This window comes from Vulpes vulpes, chromosome 5 (genome assembly GCF_048418805.1).
Source record: "Vulpes vulpes isolate BD-2025 chromosome 5, VulVul3, whole genome shotgun sequence".
Classification (NCBI taxonomy): Eukaryota; Metazoa; Chordata; class Mammalia; order Carnivora; family Canidae; genus Vulpes; species Vulpes vulpes.
The window spans coordinates 77,199,219-77,211,810 of record NC_132784.1 but is presented as its reverse complement, the minus strand read 5'-3'; the positions used below and the strand labels follow the sequence as shown (position 1 = coordinate 77,211,810).

The following is a 12,592-nucleotide window of genomic DNA, read 5'->3' as shown; positions in this document are numbered from 1 at the left end:
GGAGTAGGGGCATTGTTAGCAAGCTAATGGAGAAGGTTCTTGCTGCACTGGTCCCCATAGGTGTTCACGTATCTAGGCTGGGTGTGTTAGGGAACAAGTGGTGCCTGCCAGCTCTTTTGTTTGTGGAGAAGTCTCCCAAATATCCCTGTTCCTCTAGCAAATGCTCTGAGATTAGTAAATAAATCTTCCCTTATAACCCAGGTAGTTTTCATATTGCTGCTTCTATGCTGTATCTCAGCAGAGCTGTTTGTTTTACTGTCTCTTTAAAGGTGGGGACTCAGTTTCTTCTTTTCTTCCAACCCTCCCAGAGCTGAACCCACTGATTTTTAAAGTTCCAGGGGTAAGTGCCCCTGACTGTAAGAAGTCATGAAGAGAGACCCCTCAGATTTTTGAAGCCAAATGTTATGGGGATTCATATTCCCCATGTGGATCCCGTGTATCTGAGGTGGCTGGTATGGTGGGCTGCTCCTCCCCCCTCTCCATGTCTGCCATGTTCCTCTATCCTACGGCCGGTTTAACAGGTCCACTTAGCTCTGGACTGTATTTTCCACCCTTCCTAGACTCTCTGATGGGACCTGTTCTCTACATTTAGCTGTGGAGAGTCGATTCTACCAGTCTTTGGGTCATTTTCTGGGTTATTCACACTGATAAGGCCATGATCTAGGTGTGTCCATGGGTTGAGGAGAGCCAAGGACTCTCCTACTGCATCATCTTCCCAGGAAGTCACAGCCGGTCTTTTAAATTCCTGCCATTGAGGTTGTGTGAAGTGATACCTACCTGTATTCATAATTTGCATTTATTTGACAATCGTAGATGTTGACATTCTTTTCCTGTCATTATTGGCTGCTCATATATCTTTTATGAAATGTCTGTTCACTTCAGATTTTTTTTTTTAATTGGGCTGGTTATATTTTCATCCTTGAGTTGTGGAAGATGTGCACAAATTCTGAATGTAGATCCTTTGTCAGAAATATTTGGCAATCGTACTCCAATTAAAAAAAAAGTATGTATAAATAAAATAAATAAAATAAAATAAAATAAAATAAAATAAAATAAAATAGAATTACTTGATGTGAATATTTCTCCTAATCTATGGTTTGCCTGGTCTTTGTGCTCCTCAAATCTCTCACCTACTGTATCTTCCTCTTCTGCACTCTCATTACATCATGCCACCTCAGTGTTTACATGGAAAAACAGTCTTTCTAATTGGAATTCCCACTTTACTACATTAAAAAAACCCAAAACTTATCTCCCTTATTTTATCTTTCATAGTATTAAAACTGACAGCTACATTTTTTAATCATGCTAAAGATTTCACATACAGGACTAAGTAATATATGTACAGGTTAGACGGGAATACCTGCCTCAAAGGAGAATCCAGTTCCCAGACCATCAAATTACGGTTATGCCCCAGAGGAGCAAAGACTTTTTTTAATTGTTTTTTTTTTTTTTTTGGAATTATTTCTTAAATACTCTATGGAATATATCTAAGAAATACATTATATATCTTCCCACTTTGCTTTTACAAAACATGGTAAACCAACTCTTTACAGGTAGGTCACTTTCTACATTTGTTCACCAAAAATATATTATAGGCTTTTCTGTGGACATTAGTATCCCAATGATGTGGAAAATATTTTATCTAAATGCATCTCCTCTTCATTTTTCTTCATAGCACTTGTTTCTAACTGACATATTGATATATTTCTTTCCCTATGTGTTTAAATCTGTTCTGCCTCTTACTGCTCCATGAGTTGGATAGTTTGTTCACTGCTGTAACCACAGAACGTAGAGCAGAAAAAAAATCAGCCTTTTCAGTGTAAATGAATAAATAAATGTCTGAATCTACAGAGCAGAAAGAATTCTTTTTTCTGACCTCTTAGCCTAAATGCCAAGACGTAAGTTTCACTAAATAAGTGTTTATTTTTTTTTAAGATTTTATTTGTTTATTCATGAGAGACACAGAGAAAGAGAGGCAGAGACACAGGTAGAGGGAGAAGCAGGCTCCACGCAGGGAGCCCGACGTGGGACTCGATTCAGGGTCTCCAAAATCACGCCCTGGGCTGAAGGCGGCGCTAAACTGCTGAGCCACGCGGGCTGCCCTAAATGTTTCTGAATGAAATTAAGCCAGATTACTATGGTTTTCAAGTAAAATAGTGTACTGAAGATTTATCTTGTATGATATATCTGAAACAATAACATACCCTAGTTAGTGGGACCCTAAATATCCAAATTACTTTTTTGTCCACTTGGATGATGCCAATTATCTGTGGCTTTTCATATCTGAATTTCTTTCCTTTGGCTTCTTTTAAGGTGTGAAAAAATATCAAATATGTAGTTCCTCAAGAACACAGGTATAAATGTATAAATATGTATATACATTAAATATGTAATATTATTACTTAATGTACAATATGCATATGTATGAATATATAGGTATACACACAAATATGAGAAAATATGTGTGTATGTGTGTTTGCAATATAAATAAGAGATAATGAAGAGATACAGAATAAAAATATTTATGTAGATATTTTGATGTGATTTTTGAATAGGGAAATGTCTCAGTAGCTGAGTATATCCATGAGTAAATGATAAAAATGGATGGAATAAATGCAGAATCTGGATTAGACAGGATCCCTCACCTTCTCTGCTACTCTCAGTTTTCAAGGAATAAGAAAATGTCTTCCTCGAACCACACTACAGTGACGGGATTCATTCTCTTGGGACTCACAGACGACCCAGTACTAGAGAAGATCCTGTTTGGGGTGTTTCTGGTGATCTATCTAGTCACGCTGGCAGGGAATCTGTGCATGATTGTGCTGATTGGGACCAATTCCCACCTGCAAACTCCCATGTACTTCTTCCTTAGCCACCTCTCCTTTGTAGACATTTGCTATTCCTCTAATATCACTCCAAACATGCTGTACAATTTCCTCTCAGACCAGAAGACCATCTCGTATGCTGGATGCTTCACGCAGTGTCTTCTCTTCATTGCCCTGGTGATCACTGAGTTTTACATCCTTGCTTCAATGGCATTGGATCGCTATGTAGCCATCTGTAGCCCTCTACATTACAGTACCAGAATGTCCAAGAACATTTGCATCTCCCTAGTGGTGATCTCTTATACTTGTGGTTACCTTAATGGACTCTCCCAGACACTGTTGACTTTTCACTTGTCCTTCTGTGACTCCCTTGAAATCAACCACTTCTACTGTGCAGATCCTCCTCTTATCCTGTTGGCCTGCTCTGACACCCATGTCAAAAAGATGGCGATGCTTGTAGTAGCCGGCTTGACTCTGTCAAGCTCTCTCTTCATCATTGTGTTATCTTACCTTTTCATTATTGTAGCCATCTTGAGGATCCGTTCTGCTGAAGGCAGGCACAAAGCCTTTTCTACTTGTGCTTCCCACTTGACAACAGTCACCTTGTTTTATGGCACCCTCTTCTGCATGTACTTAAGGAGTCCATCTGAGAAGTCTATAGAGGAGTCTAAAATAATTGCTGTCTTTTATACATTTTTAAGCCCAATGTTGAACCCATTGATTTATAGTCTAAGGAACAAGGATGTGATCCATGCTATGCAGCAAATCATTCAGGGAAATATTTTTCATAAAATTGCAGTGTAGGCATCTGTTCATTGTAATTATTTAACGTTTGTAATAACATAGTGAATCCCATCACAGGGCAAATGTACTACTCTCTAGTCATGATATAGTCTCTTCATAAACTCACAATGACATTAGCAAATTCCTCTCAAAATTAATAGCTTCAAATAAATCATTTAATAAAAACTGCAATGTTGAAGTTAAACAATATTCTCTGTAGCAAAAAAATCTGCACATATAAATTGGGTGGTATCCAATAATTCCATAAAATATTTTAGCATCTTTACTTACTTGGGAGTAAGTATTAGAATTAATTCAGTATGATAAGAATACTGGAAATCCAACTTTCTGAATTATGCTGTCCACAGAGTCATAATGAGTTTCAAAATAGAATGATTAATTTTATTCTTCAAAAAATTGTGAAATAATTTATTCCTCAATGAATGGTATAGAATAATGGTTCTGGTGCCTGAGTAATCACTGGAATCACCTTAGGGAAATTTTAAATATATGAATCTCTCCTAGGTTTAAGCATTCTATAAATTTTTCCCAACCAATATTGTAGAAGGCCACAGTACTAAAAACTTATGTGAAATCAATTCATTGATTTATTGTATGTATTTATATGATTTTCCAGAACATAACCTAAATGACCTGCAGTTAGGCTCCATTTTCATGTCTCGGTTGATTGAATAAGGCTGATTCCATCAAACATGTTTATTATACACATATAAAAATGTAAACAGATGTGATGGAGTAACATTTTTTTGGTGATATGTCCTAAATCAATGGACAACTTCTATTTGTATTTTGTTATATTTTTCTCAATGAATTCATATGTATGCATATTCTTATAATTCATGAAACAAAATTTGAATCATTTACCATTTATGAGTTTAAACACTGTTTTTCACTTGATAGTATAATATTTATATTTTCATACAGACTATTTATAGTCAACATCACTTTTTCTTTGTTATTTTATTTTTTTTATATTAAAGTAGTATTATACACAAAATTAAATCATCCTTGAACTTGGTTGCAAAAATATTACATATCAACTGTAGAAAAACAAATTGAAAAATACTGAAGGATTCTTCAATTTTGGAATAAAAGCAAGAGTTACTTATAATCCCTTATTAAAAATGGTGCACTTTATTTTTACATACTTTGTCTTGCAAACCATTATTCCATCATATTGTTGTAACCTATTATTGTTATGATTATTACATAATAATGTACCCTATTATTGTTATATTTATATTATGTTCTATGAACATACTTAATTGTTTCCTTAGGTTGGGGAATTGCTGAATTAAATGCTCTGAACAATTTTAAAGCTTTGGTTAATTTTTTCTATTGGTAAATTTTCTCCAGGAAGCATTAACTATTTACATTTAGGACTAGTTGTGTTTGAGAGTGACCATTTCACTCTGCCTTTATTAATATTAGAAAAATATTAAGACATCATTTAAGATTGTTTGCTTCTTTGTTGTATCAACTGAAACTCTTAGAAAAGGTATATATTTTATTTTTTGATTATTTATTTGAGAGAGAGAGGGTGCAAGTGTGTGTGTGGGGGGGCGATGGGGTCAGAGGGAGGGGAGAATCTTAAGCAGACTCCATGCTGAGCACAAAGGGACTCCATTTTATGACCTGAGATCATACCCTGAGCTGAAATGAATCAGACACTTCACTGACAGCCACCCAGGCATCTCTAAAGCAACTGTTATTTTAAAATAGTTTATAAGTAGATACAAAAGGTAATATGCAGCATTATAGAGCAAATAATTGTCAATATTGTAGGAACAAAATCATAAAAACCTTGTAAGCAATGAAAATTCTATATCCAGAACGGGTATCTCCCATTCATATAGATATCTGTTTTGATTTAGGGAAACTAATGAAAGAAATAATTTGGGTAATTAAAATGTAAAAAGTTAGGTTATTTGTGAAAATAATAAAACACAGATGGTTTTCAAATCAAGATTAGTAGACATAACAATGCACCAAAAAAGTATTGAGAACAAATATCTGAAATTAGAGCTTTGAGCCTTTTTGAGAAGATAATCAGCTTTCATTAAAAATAAACTATGTAATATATGGATGTAAATTATTTTTTATGATTTTATTTATTTATTAATGAGAGATACACAGAAAGAGGCAGAGACATAGGCAGAGAGAGAAGGAGAAGCAGGCTCCCTCTGGGGAGTCTGATGTGGGACTCAATCCCAGGACCCTGATCACAACCTGAACCAAAGGCAGATGCTCAATCACTGAGCCACCTAGGTGCCTCTGGATGTAAATCATTTTCATATTCAGAAAATATATTGCAAAGCACCTCACTTTGCTAGTAAGAATAGCTCAGTGATGATCAATATTGTTGACCTATGAACTGAAAGGAAGAACTTCTCTGCCTACCAATCAACTGAAAGTCAGTTCTTGAGTGAAGCTAAACACATGACCCTTCTTAATTATAAACAGCTGACTTCTGTTGTTGTGCTTCCTATCAGTCATTAGTTCCATACAATGGTCCCATTTGTTGTTTCCATTAGGATTCTCATTTGGTCCTAAACTATGCATACACAAAAAATGTTACTGTTACTCCAGAGAATTGGATTCAGATACAACCAAAATGAGTTGCTTTTTGGTTGTTTTTGAGATTTTTTTTTCATTGGGAGACTGTCAAAATAGACGTTTTCTCCACTGTACCAAGGTTCCTCATAAATACTATTCTCAAAGCCTGCTTCACATCTTTGTTCCTCAGGCTGTAGATAAATGCGTTCAACATGGGACTCACAAAGATACAGACCACTGCCACAATTTTCCCTTGTTCAACAGACTGCTCATTTGCTGGTCTCAGATACATGCAGAATAGGGACCCATAGAACATGGTGACAGCGGTCAGGTGAGAGCGACAGGTGGAGAAGGCTTTGCACTGCCCTCCACTGGAATGGATCCTCATAATAGTGATACAAATGAAAACATAAGAGATGAGGATGATGAGTAGGGAACCAGTGAGGTTAATCCCCGCAGACACAAATAGTGCAGTCTGCTTTATGTAAGTGTCAGAACACGTCAGCATGAGGAGAGGTGGGTCAGCACAGTAGAAATGATTGATGATGTTAGGTCCACAAAAGGACAAGCGAGAGGTCAATATTACTTGCATTGTGCCCACCATAGAACCCCAGAGGTAGGGAAAAGTGACAAGGCAGATGCAAAGTGGCCTGGACATTCTGCTGTTGTAATGCAGCGGATGGCAAATTGCCATGTACCTGTCATAGGCCATGGCACCAAGCATGTAATACTCAGTAAGGAGCAGAGTCACAAAAACAAAACACTGGGCCAGACACCCTGTGTAGGAAATAGTTTTCTTCTCAGAGAGGAAATTAACAAGCATCTGAGGAGAGACATTAGTAGAATAAAAAATATCCATGCATGCTAAGTGGGTGAGGAAAAAGTACATGGGTGTTTGCAGCCGGGGAGTGAATCTGATTAATGCAATCAATCCAAAGTTTCCTGTCAGGGTGATGATGTAAATCAGTAGAAACACCACAAAAAGGATGGGTTGCAGGTCTCGTTGGCTGGTCAGTCCCAGCAGGATGAACTCAGTTGCTTCAGTGCCTTTGTGTGGGAGAAGTATGTCCATCTTCATTTACTCTAATAAGGGAATAATTTGTCAAATATAAAAACAGAAATAAATTGTAAGCATTTCAAGAATAGACAAAGTAAAAGTAAATGGGCACTAACACAAACTGGCTTTGAAAAGAGAGGTTTAAATAGGTTGTTACTTCCTCCCTTTGGTGGAAGAGTTTCAGTAGTTGCCATAAGGTGGTTGGTGGTGCTGGAGAAATGGATAATATATTTGAAGTCCATGCATCTGCCATGCTGGCTGCTTTGTCACTCTCACCTTTCCTTGCCTAGCACATATGGAATTCAACTTGACTCATTGGTGTCCCTAATTAGACTATAGGATCAGAATTTTTGGCACTCAAACATGACTACTGCCATAATCTGGTTATGACATACATGCTTCATCAAGGAATGGGAAGAAAGGGTGACTCTCTGTAGACTGGTTGTCTACAATCTTTTGTAATTGGAGTGACATATATTCTTGGGAGCCTGTTGTATATTTATTGGTGTTCAGTTTCTTCCTAATTTCATCCTTATTTACTGATATTCACTTTCTTTCTAATTTCTTCCTTATTCTCCTATAGCAATACACTTCTCCTGCTTCTTTGATATCTGTCCATCTCCTTTGTTCCAAACCAGTCACTGATGGTCTGGAATGTTTTTCACCTAATATCCCCTTTGATCTCATGGTCTCTTTTTATCTCACAGTATCCCAATTTATTTTATTTTTTATATATAATATTCATATTTCATTTTATCTCATACCCTTGACTTCAAACCTGGTATTTAACTATTAGGAAGCCTTTTTTGCTCTACCTTCAGAAGATTACACATTGAATCTTAGAATAATTTGTCAGCAGTTCCTCTGCTAACATTAGGTCTAATATAAAAGTCTCTCTTTTTCTCATGCCACATTGTCCTTCTAGTGTTTTCTGAACATGTTGAACACAATCTTACCTTGGGACCTTTACATAAACTGATGTCTCTGCCTTGAAAGTTCTACAAGGCATTTGAGTGACTCATTTCATCACTTCATTTAGACCTCTCAAGTTAAGCTCCATTCTTTAGCTCTTTAATCATTGCCCATGATCTATTTTTGCTCATTTATAACTTATGAAATTTTTATTTATATAAATAATTTTTAGTTACATATTTTGTTGTCTCTCCTCCATTAAAAGGTTAACCACAGGAGGGCAAGAACTTTGTGCGTGCCCTATCCCTAGAACCAGCCAATGCCTGAATCAGTAGAAACACAATAATAATTAGTTGAATAAATGGAGGAATCAAAGAGGAAACTTTGCCAACTCACATCAGCTGATTTTTTTCATGATGTGTAGATTTCTCATCTCCCTGATGTACCAGTGGAGTCTGAGTTACTACAAAAATTTTAGCTGCCATTAAACAATGTACAGGAGAAAGTACAATTATAGATTTGTTTTTATAACATGAGCTAGTGATAATGGTACCTGACCTAAAGCTCTGAATATTGACAATTAAATTTTGCAAGTTGGACTGTTAGATGGAAGTTTACTCAGGACTGAAAAAGTGAGTTACCTATAATTTTTTAAGGCCAGAAGGATAGTAAAAGTTTATACCTTTTAAAGACTAACTCTGTTTCTTATTAAAATAATATATTGACATATACAACACTCAGATTAGTGGTTATCAACTTTGGCTTCACATTGGGTTCTAATGTGGAAGTTTTGAAAACCCTGATACTTGGGTCACAGCTCAACTCAGGTGGGGTACACACATTGACATATTTTTGAACAAGCTTTCCACATGATTTTAATGCACAGTCAGGATTGAAGTACTGAATGAGACAGTTGATATGATTTGTTTAAACTAAATAAAAAGGTTTATCATGTGGTTTAATCCTTTGAGAGTTTACACCTTCCCCTTACAGAGGATACTTAGGTATTACCACAGTTTCCCTAAGTATAGAACTTGCCGTCATCAATGCAGACAGACAAAATATTTCCCCATTAGTTTGAAGAAGGAAATATCCCATCCTCTGACTTAGGCTTGATGGCATTCTGTTGGTTTTTTGGGCGTGAAGAAAGAGAATCTTTCTAAGAGTCTCCATGACCCTATGTCAAATTATCTTGCATTCAGAAATAAAAGGAAAAAGAAGTAAGCTTTCTTATTAATGATCATACCATCCTATCATTTACTACACACAGTCCAGGATTTTCTTTTGGGGATACACATGGAAAAACACCTCCTACAGAAGTAAATTTGATATAGTTATATCTCAAATTATGACCTGAAGTGAAAGAGTAGAAGAGAAGAACTCATGTGTTCTTATACTCACTAAAGTGTTCAGTGTTTTAAAAATGCCAGTGCAGGGGTACCTGGTTGGCTCAGTGGTTGAGTGTCTGCCTTTGGCTCAGGTTGTGACCCCAGGATCCTGGGATCAAGTCTTTCTCAGGCTCCCCTCGCTGAGCTTGCTTCTTCTTCTGCCTATGTCTCTGCCTCTCTCTCTGTGTCTCTCATGAATAAATAAATACAACCTAAAAAAATGCCATGCAGGTCATGTTAAATGGCCATCAAAAAGTTTTCAGTCACATGTCACACAGCATAGCCCACTGTGCCATGGGCCTCCATCAGGTGGGTGCATTCCAAGTTGTTAGGAGACCCTTGCCCACTTCTCATCATTCAGTGCTTCTATCATTCCAAGGGAAAGTTTAGTGAGAAAAGGGGAGGAATAAGGATAATCTAAAAGAAGATAATTATTAAATGTATAAAATCATTATAGTTCAATTAACAGAATTATCAAAAAGAATCACAATTATGCTTAGTGTAGGTAGGAATTAAAGGTCTATGAACAATGTAGGGGAAGAAAACAAAACAAAACAAAAAGCTCAAGCCTTTAGGAATCTTTTCTGAGAACTTTAGCTAAATGGGATGCTTCAGCTGAGAAGTCCTTAAAATCTATTGCAATATTGTAGAGGGACAGAAACACAGTAAAGAAGGAACATTTGGCTGGTTCAGTTGATGGAACATGTGACTCTTGATCTCAGGGTGTGAGTTTCAGCTCCATGTTGGGCATGGAATTTACTTAAGGAAAAAAAATTAAAAAAAGAAGAAACAGAGTAATGAAAAGTGTATTCCCCTTGAACAAAACAATGTAAACCTGTTTTGATCATCCTGGTTATTGCAGTGCCATCATATTTCAGTGCAAACTTGAATTGGAAAAGTCTATGAGAAGCCCTTTCAAGTGAGGACGGGGAGATGTTCACATTTATTTTTTTGTTTCTCACCCTTAATCTATCACTCATTTACCCAAATCCCTTTTAAATTTTTCTCTTAATAAATAAAAAGTATATGAAATTGTTAGAGACATGTGAAGTGGGAATGTATTTTCTTGTGCCAAATTCTAAGGCTCTAGGCTTGGAGGTGGAAAAGTCAAAAGGGAAGTGTGATGTACAGATTTTTTGAAATCCAAGGATTGGCTAAAGCTCAACATGTAAGCTTATCTAAATCTTAGCTGTATTGTGAAATGGATCTGTAACTAAGTTTGGGATGGTTGCAAGGCTTGATTTAATATACTACCAGTTATAATCTGTCTTTGTCAGAAAGAGTCTGAGTCTGCCTGCCTATAGTTTTGTCTTAATGTGGCAATTCTTATAATCACTAATAATTCCATTTTATTTTATTTTTTATTTTTTAAAAAGATTTTTATTAGTTTATTCATGAGAGACACACAGAGAGAGACAGAGACAAAGGCAGGGTGAAGCAGGCTTCCTGTGTGACTCTATCCCAGGATCCTGGGATCATGACCTTAGCCAAAGGCCAAAGCTCAACCACTGAGCCACCCAGGTGCCCCTAATAATTCCATTTTACATTCAAAAGAGAAGATAGTAAAAAATCAAATAAAATGTATTAGAAGTTCTTGATTTTCAGAATTGTCAGACTTACCTGTGGAGGGATAGTAATTTCCAAGCCTCATAGAAGGTCCCCAAAGTGGAAGGATTTATACCTGAATGACTAACTATGGATGACTCATCCCTGAAACATTCATCAGGAAATCACCTGTGGGACATCCTTAGGATTCCCTCTGGGGATGTTTACAAAAGACAGAAGTAATTTCTTAATGGATGGGATCCTAAATTATGGGTTAATCTTTAGATGCATGCAGTATCTTTCATTAAATGTGAAAAACATGGGGTACCAATTTTGATAGGGAGATTCATTCTAGGCTAAGTAAAAAGGTATTGCATTCTTCATAAGGAAAAGCTCTCTGCCATGACTCTGCTCATCATATTCTCAGCTGGGATAGTATTTCCCCTTGGAGATGCCATTGGTGGTTTTCTCTGTCTCTCTTGTGGTATTTGCCTCCTTTTATATAACCTCCCTATTTCTTTTACAGGACAGGCAATGCTCTGGGGACAGAATTCTTGTCAATTTCATTTGCCATCTCCTGGAGAGATCTATACAACATTTTGGGCGCACAATTGTTGTTTGGTGAAGAGTTACTGATGAATACTCAAACAACAAGACTATGCAGAGGGTTGTGACTTGGTGGCCTTCCATGTAAACAGCAGCTTATTTCATTTTCATTTAGTAATCTAAGATCATTTCTTCTTGTGAATTAAATTGCAAGTTGCAGGGAATAAATTTTTAGACTCTCAGGTCTCATGGAAAGGTTAGTTTGAATGAAACTGGTTCAGACGTGTTAGTGTGGATACTTAAACAATATGTTTAGTTTTTAATTCCTGATATATAATATTATACTCTTATAATATTTCCTCTTTGGGTCTTAACTATGTTAGAATTTGAAAGGAGAGTAAAGTCCGAGTAATTCTGGACCAGGTTCATAATAATACCATTATGAAAAACAAAAATAATATTGTATCTTTCATATGATTGAGCTGATTTTCCTCCTCTGAAGTTCATCTGCCATAAATGCTTGACATAAAAATATGTAGATTATCATGGAGAGAAAGTAAAGAGCCAAAGCCTGGCCCTTTAGCATGGGCATACTAATGAGTGAATTAAAAAAAAAAATAAAAATAAAGTGAAAGAGAAGAAAAAGAAAAAGAAAAGAAGATTTAGGGCCTTAGGAGTTCACTCTCAGACTGACTCTCCTGATATCCTTGCTGTGGGCTTTTTTCCTGAATCAACATGTCAGATAGCCTAGGAAAAGTAGACTTTGGGATTAGCTTACTTAAACAGTTGCTCCTTGGACTTGACTTAATGTTTCCACAGTTTCTTTGGTTTCCATGAGGCATGGGCAGCACCCAAATTTCAAATTTTCTGCATCCCCTTGTAGGGGAGTACAAAAATATTTAAGAGATGAACCTGAGGAGTGCTGCATCAGTGAGGCTGAGTACTACATAGCAGCATTC

General features: G+C 36.4%; 2 protein-coding genes across 2 annotated transcripts; one reads left to right on the top strand and one right to left on the bottom strand.

Annotated features, from left to right (window-relative positions):
• The first annotated feature begins 2,681 nt into the window (after positions 1 to 2,681).
• Positions 2,682 to 3,629, top strand: LOC112930571 (olfactory receptor 5M10). The gene has a single exon (XM_026012914.2). It carries the CDS (start codon positions 2,682 to 2,684, stop codon positions 3,627 to 3,629), a length of 948 nt encoding a protein of 315 aa, XP_025868699.2.
• Positions 3,630 to 6,279: 2,650 nt separating this feature from the next.
• LOC140598926 (olfactory receptor 5M5-like) lies at positions 6,280 to 7,263 on the bottom strand. The gene has a single exon (XM_072757377.1). It carries the CDS (start codon positions 7,261 to 7,263, stop codon positions 6,280 to 6,282), a length of 984 nt encoding a protein of 327 aa, XP_072613478.1.
• Between the last annotated feature and the right edge of the window lie 5,329 nt (positions 7,264 to 12,592).